Below are 17,132 nucleotides of genomic sequence, written 5' to 3'. Positions count from 1 at the left end.
TTTTCCTTGCTAGCAGCTTGTAATTAACTCTCCTCATGTATATCCGGTTGTGACAACGCCGATTGCCTTGCAATAGTGTCAGATGGCACCGGTAATACAGAATCCACACTCTGACACTATCCTTAGAGGAGAAAGATAGCTGCTGCTGGAGCCCCTTCTTTTTGTAGTTCTTCCGGTGGAAGCAGTCCAGGCTGCAGCCCGGCTGGAAATTTGAAGTTTGCTGTTATAATCCTTTTGTTAATTCCCCTGTTCATCTACCTTCCCTTATTTGATATTAGTGCAGCAGTGGAACTACAGTAGTGTCTCTCACTGATCATCTCACTAGTGAGAGTGAGGTTGAGTGCAGGGTTAGCGAGGGATTAGGTATCATACTTGATGACTGGGTTAAAGAACCCGTAAAGGGATGCTAGGGAGCTTAGGAAACAGCTCAGGTGAGTTCAGGAGGTGTCTCCTCACGCCACTCCCTAGCAGCAGGGCCCACCGTTGTTACAGTGTCCTTGTTCTACCCTTTGTGTGGTGGCACTCGATGGGAGTTCCTTGTTGTTGGGTGGAACCCCATTAGTCACGTCGCAACAGGCTTTCAGTATTGTGGCCAGGCAGTTGTAGAACACTATTAATCTGCAGATTAACTATATGTCTGCAGGTTAATAGCATTTTTTTACATGAGAGGTTCCCTGTAGCTACTGTATATAAATATACACCTGAATTAGCCACTAACCTAATAGCATAGCTTTGCGTGCCTATGCCTTTTTGAAAGTTTGTATTAAAATGGCTGCAGTAGTCAAATAGCTTACAGTAATATGTTGAGCCAGAAGAGAAAATAGACAAAGACACATCTTAGGCCCGTTTCACACTTCAGTGAAAAACACAGACGTTCCTCACTGACGTGTAAAACACGCACATGTCCCTCCGTGTGCCGTGATTCACGGCACACGTGGGTTGTCTAAGTGCAATCCGGGCTCCGTTCTCTGTGGTCCATGATTGCACATAGAAATCATCTCACCTGTGCCTGCTCCCGCTCTCCATGGTGCTGAATGCTCCCGCGGTGCAGCATCTGGCCGGCGCTGACCCCCGCAGCAGCTGCTTCCGGGTCGGCATTGTCGTGCATTCATAAATATGCATGACATTAATGAGCCGGCTCAGAAGCAGCAGGCAGAACAGGCTGCATAGAGTGCTGCTGAAGCCGGGTGAGTAAAAATAATTTTTATTTTATATGCACATTTTTTTCTGGCACGTGTTTCACGGATCATACCACTGCGTGGTCTGTGGGACATCAGTGATGCCAGAAAAAAATGGACATGTCTCCGTGCAGCAATCACGGACGTGCGGGTACGCCGCATGGAGACAAGGTCAGTGAAAAATCACTGATGTGTGAGCAGACCCATTGATTATAATGGGTCTGCGTATGTCAGTGATTCTGGTACGTAGAAAAAAAAGCACAAACGTACCAGAATCACTGACGTGTGAAACAGGCCTTAGAGACACAAAGTGCCCATGGCTCTATGTTATGGAATGTAAAGCCTCATGAAAACTTCTTTGCTGTGGGCATAAGACCTGAAGTAGCAAATTAAGCGTTCAATCCTAAACTTCATTGTAATCTTGTTTTAATGCTTAACTGTAACATGCTGACTATTAAACTTTTTATGTAGGCTTCACTACTTCTTATGTAAAGTCATCAGAGATTAGTTCAGCCTTCCTTAACAAGATTATATTATTAAATACATTGAAAAGAATATTTGAATATGAAATGACATGGATATAAAATATAGACACAAGAACATACAGTCCTGTTGACTGCACCACTAAATCTACCTTTTGAAATGTGTCTCATTCTTTCTTATGCAGTACTTTAGTCTTTGCATCTCCAGCTCATTGACAAAACATAGTTCTCAACCATGTAAAATGTACTGACAGCAGGAGTCATTTAGCAATGCTACGTAGCTGCATACAAACCTTACTAAAAATGTTGCAACCAATAACACAATCCTATTATTTCACATGCACAATAAGAATGTATACCTTACTGCATAAAAGGTGAATTATATTTGAGTCATACCCAGAACGTAACATAGATAAGAGTTGCAAGACCTACCCATAGTGAAACAATAGTAGTTATATAATATATCAATTGTCAGGTTAATAGTGTTACTTTGCATACATTTTTCACTCCTTTCCTAGGAGACTAGAATTGTCAAAGTTTCCGAAAACAGTCCTAATAACTCCCCACACTAATCTATACAGCGATCTTTCCACTTTATATCATATTGTTTTAGTCAAAAATCTGTAATTAATTTTTTAATACAATTTGCATTTGGAGAGGTAATTTCTATATTTTGGTGCAAGTGTCCATATCTCCTGCTCAGATAATAGCTGCAATGACTAGCAGAAAGAATTTTGTAGCTTTCTTCATACATTTTGCTATAGAATTTTAGTTGGTTATCTAATGCTTTCTTATGGTGACTACAATTAACCAGAATAAAAACCATAGACGTGAGCGGGAACACATTAGTATAAGTGCAATTTGTGGGTGCGTGTGTACACTGTGGCCATTAACAGACATAACCATGGATAAAAACAAAATGACAAATACCATGCAGGAAAAAATAAGTAAATAGCAATAGTACATGTAAATAAAATGGGATACTCGGTTGACACTATTGTGATCAAATAAGCATAAAAGCCATACCACCGCGACAAGGTGTACTTAATCAGGACGGATTCCTATCTCTTGTAGTTCTCCTCTCTATGTGCTAGTAGATGGGGGCAAAGCAGAACCCAGGCGTGACCATTTAAACTCCTGCCCATTCAAAGTTATGCAGACTAAATGCACAGGCGAAAAAGTTTGGTCCACGTCCCTATATGTACAAAGTACAAAAAAAAATAAAGAAAAAACTAAGATATGAGTTGGAATACATTAATAAGTGCAATGTCTAGGCCCATATTCACACTGTGGTCATTAACAGACATAAAACAAATTCAGCAAATACCCTGTAGTAGGTAAACAATAATAATAATAATATAATAATAGTACATGAAATAATATAGGGTACTTAGTTGACATTATTTTGCTCAAAAAATTGTAAAAGCTGTCCCACCACGACAATGTGTTCCCAATCAAGATAGTCCTATTAGCCACAATGTTACTTAAGTCCTTATCTATGAAAGGAATTTGTAGCTTCATTTTCCACCATTCCTTGCCAACTCCATATTTTCATGTTTCAAGAATATCCCTCAGTAAAGGTTACATATATTATAGCTGTCAGACAACACCTATGTTTCCTGAATCCCCCATATACAGGAAAGTTGAGATTGGCCAGGAATTCCTGTTTTAGCTATGAGAGCCGCTGACAAACTCCTCTGGTAGCAGTTTATCTTCCATGAGAACAAAAGGATTATATAATGTAATTCCTTTTCTCCTGTAATATCATCTTTTGGGGGAGTTTAGGAAGACCCCATACACATAAAATGTCAACAGGCTCAGCTGACTTTAGTCTAATGTGTATTGGGGCCTTTAGTCTATCTTATTTGTCTATAGAAACTAGTCAAACATCATCTTAAGACTTAAGCTGGGTTTACACACTGCAAGATCGCAAAGGACATCGCTGTAACGTCACCGGTTTTGTGACGTAACAGCGACCTCCCTAAGTCTCTGCTAAGTCGCTGGTGAGCTGTCAAACAGGCAAACCTGGCCAACAACTCAACAGCGATCCGGACCTGCAGAGCGACCTAGCTGGTTGTTGGGGACGTTGATAAGCAGCCTTTTGAAAGGGAAGTTGCTAACAAAGTCTCTGCAAAGTCTTTCACACACTGAAACTTTCCAGCGATGCATGCTGCACAGCGGGAAACAAAGGACCTAGGAATGGTCCTGAACGATTTGTAACGATTACAACTTCACAGCAGGGGCCGGGTCGCTGATAGGTTTCACACACTGCAACATCGCAAACAACATCGCTATTGCGTCACAAAATCGGTGACGTTACAGCGATGTCGTTTGAGATGTTGCAGTGTGTAAACCCAGCTTTAAACGCTAGGCTCTGATTGTCTGTGAAAGCACTAACAGATATTTTAGATATATAGGGCCCATACTCTGTGCAGAGCTTGAATGCATGAGAGGGAGCTACTGGGTGGACAATTGGGAAAGACAGGAGCTGCACTGAAGCAGACATGAGAATAAAGTAGAAATGACAACAAGACCCCTGAGAGGAGAGAGAGACCCCTTAGAGGAGAGAGAGACCCCTGAGAGGAGAGAGAGACCCCTGAGAAGAAAGCCATGAGCAGCTTTTACCAGGAGCTGTGAAGACATTAGAGAGTATGAATTGTTGGGGCTCTTCTTATGGTTATGTAGCTCGTAGGAGCTTAGGAAAACCCTTTGTGATATATAGATCTCTGCAAACATTGGTTTCATCTCATCGTATAATCCCCAATGAATTTCTGAAATAAAGTTATATATGCCACAGTACATTGATAGTATCATCATTACAAAGTAGCCCATCTAATTGTAGGTGCTAATACAGACTATTATTCAAGTGTATGTAAAGAAGCTTGTCAACTACTTCTATCAGCATAAAAGTAATGCATTTTATAATAGTACATATAGAGCTCAACTTTTCATACGGATTGTATATAGAAACCTGTTTGACAAACATACTTTATTAAAGGACGCCTAGTAAAAGTAAATTCTTTTTTTTTTTTTTCTTCAGTTTTGCAGCTCCAACAAAACTGCTTTTAATGTATAACCTGGAATCCTTTAGAAATGCAAATAGGAATCCGGTTGATGCAATTATCAGATCTACATTTGATATATACCCATTTTATACATTCAAGCATTTAGTCCAAGAATATTTTGCTGTAATAAACGTCTAGACTTTGCAGACACTTAGAATAACAGTTGTCTGTACGACTTTCACGATAAAGGGACTGATTCATAAAGCCCTTTTTACAAAAAGTTACATATTTTTGTCCAAGACATTATTGAGCAAACAATTCATAGTTCCATAGTTTTGTGAATGAAAGAAAACCACAGTCCATGGTGTTCAATCTATAATCTAACATGTAACCCTCAGTCTGATATAACGCCGAACAACCAGCTCTACCCTCACCTACTGTATCCTCACCTATTCCTTGTAGACTGTGAGCCCTCGCGGGCAGGGACCTCTATCCTCTTGTACCTGTCTGTGTCTTGTATTGTTTATGATTATTATACTTGTCCCCCTATTGTGTATACCCCTTTCACATGTAAAGTGCCATGGAATAAATGGCGCTTTAATAATAATAATAATAATAATAATAATAATAATGTTGATACAGATGAAAAACAAAACCCATGAGGCAATTGGTAATTGCCCCATATTAGGGGAAACATTTCTTCTAACTCTACCTACAAAAATATTACTGTTACAAGGGCAGAGCCAATGGTACAGGGGTTCCTCAGCTGACCCAAAGACTGCGGTCATTGTGCTGTCCCTATTCCTGACAATAGACTTAATAGTAGTCAGGGTCAAGCTTCCAACGTGGCCCTGTCTCCTCTCCTGGCCCTAATAATTATGTTCCCACCACCCATGGAACAGACTGGGACAGAGAACCCAAGAACCCACTAACAAGTGATGACTAAAAGGAGTAAAACAAAACTCATACACATCTAAAACCTGCACCAGGGGATAAACAAAGGTATACAGGTGAGGGTACAAAGAAAAGAAGGTAGAAGAAACAACTTACTAACACAAAAGATAGCAGCAGTATTAACAACACTTCCTGTCTGCTCCCAAGCTATCTCCTAATGGAATAGAATAACCAGCAACCTCTCCAGGAAGCAGGGGGATTAAATACAGCCCAGAAGTGCTCAACTGACATCAGCTGAGAAAGTCTGCTGCTGCACCAAGGAAGGAATTAACCTTAAAGTCCCCAAAGAAAAAAGCAATGTTTAAATGTGCACGGTCTCAGATGGTCTCAGATGGTAAATGAGAGAGTTAACCCTGACCCTGTCCTTATACACGTGACACCTACTAGTTCATTGGATCATTGTCTCATCACAGAATTTAGTGCATATAACTTTTAATATTACATTTTTCAAGAAAGGCATCCAGAACCTCCTTGAACTTTTTAGTAAATCAATTCTTACACCATTATACCAAGCATTTCATAGTCTCAGTTACATTAAGGAATTTACTTTGGTGATGATAAATAAATAAACATTCTTTCCTCTAGGCATAGAGAAGGCCCATTAAGAACCGTTATAGGTCTTGGGTGAAAAAAAACTATTACAATGCTCTATGTACTGTCTTGTGGCATACATATAAATCATGGGACCCAATTGCTAAAGTCCTAATCAAGCCCTCTCGCTAGATGATGGAAACACCAGTTAAATTGCCAAGACAGGTTGGAGCTGTCACTTGACAGTGGGCCACCCCAGCTCATGGGTCCCATAGTGGCCTGACACTATGGACAATATGCATGTGGTGCTGTCCCTTCATTTCTTTGTATATCGTAATAGGCACCCTAAGCGTCCATTTTTCCAGGCTGAATATCCCCAAGTTTAATAACCTGTCTTGGTATTGCAGTCCACCCATTCCCTTAATAACCTTTGTTGCTATTCTCTGTTCCCGCTCTAGTTCATCAATGTCCTTCTTATATACTGGAGCTCAACCTTGTTCTCGGCATTCTAAGTGTGGCCGCACTAGTGACTTGTTCCACTAATAACCTCCCTCAGTTTCCTATCACTGAGCTTGTTGTGAACCCAGTTAGACATATTTCTCCTAGTCCTATTATTCTCATTCATTGTACCAAGCATTTTATGTAACACTGTTTGGAATGCCATTGAAAAGTCCAAATAGACAACATTCATAGCAATACCCTTGTTGAGTCTGAAACTTACCTCCTCATAGACATTAATAAGTTAAGATGACATTGTCTTTTTTAATTTAGCATGGGCATGGGCATGGACTAGGACTACCTGACAGATTCACTTTAATTGTATTGATTAGAGTATCCTTCTTTGACACAAAGGTCACTGAAATATGTGCCAAATTAATTAGGAGTCATGTATAGAATACAATCTTACTGAGACGTTCTCATCCTGATATCATAAAAAAGTAATGGATTTATCATGTGGCTTTTCAGTATGAGATAAAACTAGACTCTACATCAAAAACCTACTAACGCTCAGCTAGAACATCAAAAGTGCATGCAGAAGTTGCACCATCTAGATCTGACAGCCTCATATTGTTGTCTTAGTTGCTTTTTCTTGTAACTATTGTCTAGCAAAATCTCTATATGAAAAAAGTTCAGAAATAATGATAAGTCCATTTAGGCAACAAGCTTTAGGAATGGGAAGGAGATACTCACTGTCTACATTCCAAGGTTTTACAGATGTTATATTACTGTAACAGAACAGTGCATAATAATGCTTTACTTTGTTTTTATGTTTCTGCAAAAGGATCTTTACACCCAAAAAAAAAGGGACACATACATTTCTGTAGTCCTTGCACCACCTTGAATCTTGGCGGAGGTTTTTACAACAAGGCATCTTATTTTTGTGCAAACATGACTGTATATGACAAAAGATGCCAAGTATATTTTATCAAACAATAGGCCTGATATTCATTAAGCACCTTCCACACTGTGTTCTGAACTCCGTTGAGTGGTCCCGCCAGGGCTTCTGTCTGAACCCCCCATAAAACAGGTTTCGGACGCATGCGCTAAAGGAGCCATTGACTATGAAGGTGCAGACGGAGTCACCGCGTGCTCTGTCTTTCACCATTTGTGCTTACTGGAGGTGGACACCCAGACGCAGTCTACTATGTCTGGGTGTCTGCTTTCAGAAAGCATATACTCGCAAAAATGGTGTAATACAGAGCAAATGGTGACTCGTCTGCACCATTATAGTCAAAGGCCACTTTGGTGCATGCGTCCGTAACCCGTTTTGCGGGGGGTTTGGACGGAAGCACCTGTGGGACAACTAAGCGGCGATGACAAAGCAGTGTCAAAGCAGCCTTACTGTATGGAATAAACATGATGATTACAAGTAATTACGGTTGACATAATGGCAAAAAATGGAGTTTGTGTATGTCCTATAACCATTAATATTGTTCATTTGTCATAATATCATCATTTTGTTCATTTTCTTTTTCCAGGAATTTTACAGTGGTGAATTCTAAGATCATCGTAGTTACAATCCATCCAGAGCCAAAATATACAGATTCCTTGGTAGAAATTGAGCTCGCCCATCTGAACAATGTAAGCGTAAGTATCTTTATAATTTATTTTACAATATTTACTTGAAGATTATAATGATTTCAATAATGTTCTTGCTCATCTAACAGACATATTAAGGTATCCAATGTTCCTAAATACTTTGGGAAGGCATTCATCTACTTACAGCCATTATAGAAGAAATTATAGAAGAAATTACAATGATTCACCAACATCTCTAAAACCTAGCGTCAATATTACTGTAGTCACCTTTGGTGAGGGTAAGGCTGGATCACCGTAAAGCCATAATGTGACTTTGGGATTTTACTAGTAGCTTTGTCTAGCAACAATGACCTTACATATTCATTTAAAAACTGAAAACTGCTTTCTAAAATATTGTTCTAATGTTAAGTATGCTTTCAGGGTCAGACTGGTGTCTCTGTGGGCCACAGGAATAATTGCCTCCAGGGGCGCAATTTACAACTATATGCAAATACATATCAGGCATTATCCCTGTTATAGTGGAGCATTGACTGTAAAATACAGGAGACTTCCGCACATATACACAAACACTGGAATGTACAATTATAGTAGTTTGCTTTGCATTTAAGGGATTATTTAGCCAAAACAAATGATCACTAATCCATGACTTCCACAGGATCGGTGAATAATTATATATCGGTAGAACCTGACAATTTTAAACCCTATCAGAAGAACAGGGAACCTTTATCCCTTACAGGGAACTTTTAACTCCGTTTTATTATGCAGCAGTAAGTTGGATGTGTCCGCAGCTCCATTCATCCATTCATCCTCTTCGGGTTTCCAGCAAAAAGTCAACTGCAAAGCTCACAGCCAATGAGAGAGTGAATGGATCAGTAGTAGAGACGAACTGAAGCTCCAGTCTAATGGAAATAAAAGTTCCCGATGCTATATATATATTTGGGGTGTGTGTATGTGTGTGTGTGTGTGTGTGTGTGTGTGCATGAAATACGCTGACTCACAATTGATGCTCTGGTGAGGTCATTCATGTTCACTTTTCTTCTTCATCTGGAGCACATCCCTCACTTTTTCCCCAACTTCAAGCTACACTGTGCCAGATAAAGAGAAAAAAGCCACCTAGTGCTGCCCTGCACAGTAAGGCTGTTCACATGTTGCATTTTTTAATTTTTTTTTTTTAATAAAAGCTGCGTTTATCAGATTTCAGAAATACTGAATTGGAAAACTGTTGCATTTTATGAAAACTGCAGCATGTCTTCTTTTTCAGTATTTTTGCAATGCTGTTTCACCATAGAATGCAATGAGTGTGCAAAAATGCTGCAAATAATGCAGCAATGCATTTTTGCTGCTTTTTGGGGAATTAAATTATTTTTATTATACATGTACTGTAGAGACATGACACATATAAACTGTGCCAAAAATACAGCAAAACCTACTTTTTGTAAGCGGCCTCTTTACTGTAAAGAGAGTAGCTTTTGCCTGCAGAAAAAAAGCAGCAAAAAAGAAAGATGCTGAACATAGCCTAACAGGACCTCCGTTTTCTATGAAAAAAATCTTGCACTCAATTACATAAAGCAAAAGTTTTTTTATTTTGGAAATAAAAAAAACCAAGGTGTCTCAAAGGTAATGTTTCAGTCACTCTTGGATCTTTGTCAAACATTCACACCGGAACAGGCCAAAACATTACCTTTGAAACACCTTGGTTTTTGGATTTCCATAATAAAATTAACTTTCGCTGCATGTAATTGAATGCCGGATTTTTTTTCATATATTGTGTATGGTTTGGGAACCTATCCGTGCACCAAAAATAATTTTCAGGAGTGCTGTATTTTTGTTGAGAAAAACGACCTCCGTTTTTTTCCCCCACATGAAAAAAAGTGTTATCAAAGTAAGGGTTCACTCACATTTGCGTATATCTCAGACGAGTGCTATATGATGTTTTATCCAATGTTATACTATTGGTCAGTGCAAACCAGTGCATTTTTTCTCGTACTGATTCGGCATGAGAAAAAAATTTGCTGCGTGCTGCCATTTTGCAGAGTATCTCAGATGGCGTGTCATCCTAGTAGAATCCGATAAATGCCGAGACATACAATGGAGCAGAGGCAGTTTTAATAAGAAATCTCAGTATCTAGGAGAAAATGATATTTTTATCATCCTGAATAATGTGGGATAAATAGATAACTATAAATGGTTTTATTGGCTTTGATATACAGAATATTGTCTATTTTCCATTTTGATCGTTTGCTATAGTCCAAATGTTAAGATCCCACGGGAGAAATTGTGACATCTTTTATCCTAAGATCTTGTACTATATTTATAAGGTCATGGCAAAAGATTTTTAAAACTAAATTTCAAGTGGTAATTTGACAAGCAATTGGAAAACCATGAGCATCAACTCTTGCTCCCTGTAGATCCTACGGCAAACTAGAGTAGTTGGCTGATTTAAGACACTTAAGGTTCATCTGAGTGTATTAATGTGTCGAGTGATGCAGCATTTTATGTCACAAGCAGTGAAAATGTATCGTTTTAAGCCTGTAAAGTGTTTACAGTGTTATTTTGTTAATGACAGCAGGAGGTATTTGTTATTCTGTTCCGACCTCGAGCTGCTGCATCTGCACTCAGTATATTTAGTAGAGGAAATGTACGTTTGGAGAGATGTCTAATGTCGCTAAAATAATATTGGCGAGCGAGTTTATAAATAGGTTTGCTTATACAGTGTTTGTAAAATGGCTGATTAAAGTGATGGTTTGGAAACCTTGCTCATTTTTCTTAGACTTTGTGGCACTTTAGCTCTTTACGTCAATTAGTATAGAGCCTCCTCTATTTATCTTTTAATGCAGGTCAATTGCTTTTAGTATCAGATAGCTAAATGGCTGTACTGCAGTGTTGAACTCCGAGTTCTCAATTTATAAATGGTTACCTGTTTAGCACAAAAAGTCGTTAGGTTATCAGCACACAAACAAAACCATCATGTGTATACATGCACATTATCACAAGAATCCAATTACATATATCCATGTATCCAATGTACATTAATGTATCCAATGCATTCCCTACATTTAGCTGCAAAATGTAATATCAGATTTTTTTGTTATATAATTTGAAACAATTTATGCTTCTTTATTACACCTGTAAATAACCAAACATAGCCATTCATTTTAATTAGCTTACAGTCTCTCAAAACACCATACTTTTACATGTTTCAAAATCAATTTATTCCACATTTTATTAATGTTGTAATTTAAAATGATTATTATTATTAAATGAACATGTGGCTTCCCTTGCAGTCCCGATCTTGGAACTTCAACTATCCCACCCTGTTCACTCCCTGCTGTAAGAAAGGAAACACAGCCAGGAATGAGCTCTGTAGTTAGACCAGGGATGTCAAAATCAAATACACAGAGGGCAAAAATTAAAAACTTGAACCAAGTCCCTAGCAAACCTAGTCACAGTCCCCACATAGTCCTCCATACAGAATAATGGCCTTCAAATAGTCTTCCATACAGAATAATGTACCCTACATAGTCCTCCATACAAAATAGTGTGCCCCACATAATCCTCCATACAGAGTAATGTGCCCCACATAGTATTCCATACAGAATAATGTGCCCTGCGTAGCCCTCTATACAGAATAATGTGCCCCACATAGTCCTTTATAAAGAATAATATGCCTCACATAGCACTCTTTCCAAAAAAATGTGCCCCACATAGCCATCTATACAGAACAATGGGCACCACATAGTTCTCCATACAGAATAATGGGCCCCATATAGTCCTCCATACAGAATAATGGGCCCCACATAGTTATCCATACAAAATAATGGGCCCCACATAGCCCTCCTTACAGAATAATGTGCCCCACATAGTCCTCCATACAGAATAATGTGCCCCCATAGTTATCCATACAAAGTAATGGGCCCCACATAGTCCTCCATAGCAAATGATGTACCCCACATAGCCCTTCATACAGAATAATGTGCCCCATACACACTACAGTTCAAAAGTTTAGGGTCACTTAGATATTTCCTTATCTTTTAAAGGAAAGTACATTTTGTTTCAATGAAGCTAACCTTAAATTAAACAAAAATACACTCTATACATTGTTAATATGGTAAATGACTATTCCAGCTGCAAACGTCTGGCTTTGAAGGCAATATCTACATAAGTGTATAGAGGCCCATTTCCAACAACCCCCACTCCAGTGTTCCAATGGTACATTGTGTTAGTTAAGTGTGCTAGAAGTCTAATGCATGTTTAGAAATCCCTTGAAAACCCTTGTGCAAGTATGTGAGCACAGCTGAAAACAGTTTTATTGATTAGAGAAGCTATAAAACTGACCTTCCTTTGAGCTAGTTGAGAATCTGGAGCATTACATTTGTTGGTTTCATTAAACTCTCAAAATGGCTATTTAAAGAGAACTTTCATGTGAAAATCGATAGTCTATTCTTGTTCTTAGAAATGAAGGATATTCCATACAAGAAATTGCCACGTGTAACTGAAATTTCCTACAACGGTGTGTACTACTCCCTTCAGAGGAGAGCACACACAGGCTTGTATGTTTCTATGTATGTTCATTTATGCATCAACTATTTAGGGAAGAAGCAGGCAGCTGGTATTCTATCTGTAATAGAGTGGCAAGCCCAGTCACCAGATCTCAACCCTATTGAGCTGTTGTGGGTGCAGCATGACCGTATGGTACACAAAAAGTGCCCATCAAGCCAATCCAACTTGTGGGAGGGGCATCTGGAAGCAGGGGGTGAAATATCTCAGCAAATTAACACCTAGAATGCCAAAGGTCTGTAAAGCTGTAATTGCAGCAAAGGGAGCATTGTTTGACGAAAGCAAAGTTTAAAGGAGAAAATTATTATTTCAAGTAAAAGTCATTATTTCTAACCTAGTCAATGTCTGGACTATATTTTCTATTCATTATGCAACTCATGTGATAAATAAAAGTATGATTTTTTTTATGGAAAATACAATTTTATCTTGTATTGCACATCATGGAAAAGACAAAATTGTCTGGGTAACCTAAAACATTTGAACTGTAGTGTTGTTACCCATACAAAATAATGGGCCCCACATAGTCCGCCATACAGAATAACGTATCCCACATAGTTACCCATATAAAGTAATGGGCCCCACATACTCCTCCATACAGAATAGCATTGGGGGCTACATAAAATTGGCCTGAGTGCTAGATTTGGCTCACGGACCTGAATTTGTCATATGTAGGTTAGACACTCTGGCTCAATTAACCACTTGTATGCTGCAATTAATAGCAACCACAGCATCTTAGAAGTTTGACAGAGGCAGGAAGCTATTTTGTTTACTTAATAGACCTCGTATATGGGGTGCTGATGTGTTGCTATTGCAATTAGAGGTCTAACAATGGCCTTAGTGTCTGCTATCTATAGACACTCACTAGGGTCTGCTAAAGGCCGGATCTCATAGGCTGCTTGTAAGTAGTATTCTCATAGTGGAATGTATTATGGTATTATATAACAAAATGTAAGAACTTAAAGAATATATATATATATATATATATTATATATATATAGTACAGACACACCTTCTCATCTCTAGATGGTAAAATAGCTGCTAGGAAACCACTGCTAAGGACAGGCAACAAGCAGAAGAGACTTGTTTGGGCTAAAGAACACAGGGAATGGACATTAGACCAGAGGAAATCTGTGCTTTGGTCTGATGAGTCCAAATTTGAGATCTTTTGATCCAACCACCGTGTCTTTGTAGAAAAGGTGAATGGATGGACTCTACATGGCTGGTTCCCATCGTGAAGCATGGACGAGGAGGTGTGATGGTGTGGGGGTGCTTTGCTGGTTACACTATTGGGGATTTATTCAAAATTGAAGGCATACAGAACCAGCATGCCCACCACAGCATCTTTCAGTGACATGCTATTCCATCTGGTTTGCGTTTAGTTGGACCATCATTTATTTTTCAACAGGACAATGACCCCAAACACATCTTCAGGCTGTGTAAGGGCTATTTGACTAAAAAGGAGAGTGATGGGGTGCTATGTCAGATGACCTTGTCTCCACAGTCACCAGACCTGAACCCAATCGAGATGGTTTGGGGTGAGCTGGACCGCAGAGTGAAGGCAAAAGGGCCAACAAGTGCTAAGCATCTCTGGGAACTCCTTCAAGACTGTTGGAAAACCATTTCCGGTGACTACCTCTTGAAGCCCATCAAGAGAATGCCAAGAGTGTGCAAAGTAGTAATGAAAGCAAATGGTGGCTACTTTGAAGAACCTAGAATATAAGACATATTTTCAGTTGTTTCACACTTTTTTAAGTATTTCATCCCACATTGATGCCTTCAATGTGAATCTGCAATTTTCAGAGTCCTGAAAATAAAGAAACCTCTTTGAATGAAAAGGTGTGTCCAAACTTTTATATATATATATACACAGTATATGTATCATACAAAATTATAACTATATTGGAGTCACTGCATTGAAAATGACCTGGTATATAGAACTGCTACAATTTTAGCCCATAAGGTACACAGAATAAAAAAAATGCCAAAAATTGCTGTTTTTCTGTATTCCACTTCACAAGAAAAAAAAATAAAATTAAAAGTTCTGAAAAAGTTTAATGTTTCCCGAATTGTGTAAATATAAAATATCTTGTTCTATGAATACATAGTACTCCAATGTATTCATTGAAAATGACATCTTATGTAGGGGAAAAAAATCTTGCATCCAGTATACTGTGTAAAATACAAAATAAAAAGTTCTGGCTCTTAAAATACTGTAACACAAAACTAAATATTTTTCAAAATTGTATTTACACGTCAAAATCTTAGGCATAAAATAAAAAATGACAACCTTGTTTTTTTTCTCCCTCCCAAAAGGAGTTAAAGAAATATATTCAACAGGTTGTACGCCAAAAGGATTCCAGTGGAAAACACAACTTGTGCCATGAAAAAAAAAACCCTCATATAGCTACATTGACAGAAAAATAAAAATGTAATATAAACAACAATAATAAATCTCTGAGGCCTAAGTGACTAAATTAGCATAGTTCTTAAGCAGTTAACATAGTTTATAATTTCCCAAATTAATGTTTGTTGTTTATTTTGTAACTTTCAATGTAACATTTAAGATGTGTTTACCTGTTGTTTAGAAGTTCAGTTGCAAAAAAAAGAGAAAAAACTATACCTAGAGCGTGTTTCATTTTGAGAGAAAGAAAACACTGCCAATTGTATGCAGACTGTTGAATTTTTTTGTGCAAAACTTTATGGTTTGCTCACACTGATGTATAAATTGGATGAGTGCAATCAGATAAAAAATTGCATTGCACTCAGACTAATGTTATTCAATGAGGCAGTGCTGATCTGTATTTTTTTTTCCTTAGCTCAAATCGGACTGAGGAAAAAATTGCATCACGCTGTTTATGGCCGAGTAAAACAGGCAAGACTCATCAATGAAAAAAATCTGGTAGTTCCATAAAATAGAATAATTTTATTTGAATTCCATTAAAACTGAGACCTTTTTGGTCGAAACGCGTCAATATGATTTTTCTCTCTATACTGATAACCAAATTTTAATGGAATTCAAATCAAATTATTCTATTTGATGGAACCACCAGATTTTTGGGTTTCTTTTGTTGATTGCTACATGGTTCTGGCCAATGTTCTTACTGAGTGTTCTATTCTATGTTTGTGGTGGTAGTGAAGACATCAGCAGGGTGTTTTTTCTCCTGAACTATACTCCCCAATGCAAGCCTATGATTGCATGAAAAAAAAAACGGACGTCACACGGACCATTCCTATGCTGTCCGAATTTTATGGATACGTTATCATTGTTTAGCATATAACATTGTAAATGGTCCCGTAAATGATTGTAGATTTATAACTACTGAGAAACATAATGCATTGCAAACAGATAGAATAAGCATGACACAGGGATGTAGGCGAGGATGAAATCACACACTAACATAGGACTCATATGACATACAGAATGACATACACATGACACTCTTCCAACTTTTCCGGACGAACATCGTCCCAATTTTTACACAGTAGTGTGAACGTACCATTAAAGTAATATCTGTCAGCATTTATTTATCTAAAACAGTCCATTGAAAAACGCCAAAGAAAACGCCTTGAAAAACATGTTAAAATGCTTTGTGTGAATCTAACAAAGAGCTGCCCATATGAGGCAAAACTTAATTAAAATAGCTGATTTTCTCCATTTCTGCCAACCAACATTTATAATTTTGCCCTATAGCCATTGAAAGTCCATTATTTGACAAAAATGTTCTCCAATGGATTACATTTTTTTTTTCACCTGCTCCAGTTTAAACTGACATAATGATGGCTGTATTGTTAGTATGGATGACCTGACTGATGGTGGATCGGCTAAATTCTGGATTATCATCATCATGATCATGTGTCTAGAAAGCTTAGATGTTTCCTCTTCTATCAACGTTTTAGTCAAACCTTACCATTGTTCCTTTGACGTAATATCATTTATTTTTTGATCTAAGGTGTAAAGCTAATGTAGAATCAGGATTTCACTTTTTTGAAAGATCTAAATCAATATAATATTCCTAGTTCTTTCCTGTTATTGCAGACAAACATAAATTGAAATTGGGACCTACTTTAGCCAACGGGACCTACTTTAGCCAACTGTGCCCTTATCTGGCTCATGCTCCATTTTAATGGATTCATATAGTTATGTGCAGTAAAAGGCACTTCAAGAAGCTGCTCACTTCCAGTTCCATGTCATGACTTATTTCCCAAAGCAACAATGTAGTGCAAAATTCTTGGATCATTCTCATTTAGCTTTGTGATAAAGACACAACTGAAGAACTTATAGATAGAGATGAATGGACCTGTGGAAGTTGGGTTCGCCAGTTTCAGTCGGACTTTAGATAAAGTTCAGTTCAGAACCTGGACTTCACCAGAACCCCATTGGAGGT

General features: G+C 38.1%; 1 protein-coding gene across 7 annotated transcripts in view; it reads left to right on the top strand.

Moving 5' to 3' along the window:
• Positions 1-17,132, top strand: part of ADGRB3 (adhesion G protein-coupled receptor B3) — a 1,441,017-nt gene that overhangs the window by 896,410 nt on the left and 527,475 nt on the right. For 5 of the 7 annotated variants that reach the window (XM_075340251.1, XM_075340247.1, XM_075340253.1 and 2 more), the window contains one exon: positions 8,130-8,238. In XM_075340251.1, coding sequence (XP_075196366.1) covers positions 8,130-8,238 — 109 coding nt within the window. The remainder of the gene's footprint in view (positions 1-8,129; positions 8,239-17,132) is intronic. The other 2 variants (XM_075340252.1, XM_075340250.1) reach the window with 1 other exon arrangement.

The sequence above is a fragment of the Anomaloglossus baeobatrachus genome, chromosome 3 (assembly GCF_048569485.1).
Source record: "Anomaloglossus baeobatrachus isolate aAnoBae1 chromosome 3, aAnoBae1.hap1, whole genome shotgun sequence".
In the NCBI taxonomy this organism is placed as follows: Eukaryota; Metazoa; Chordata; class Amphibia; order Anura; family Aromobatidae; genus Anomaloglossus; species Anomaloglossus baeobatrachus.
This window is presented reverse-complemented; position numbering and strand designations above follow the sequence as displayed.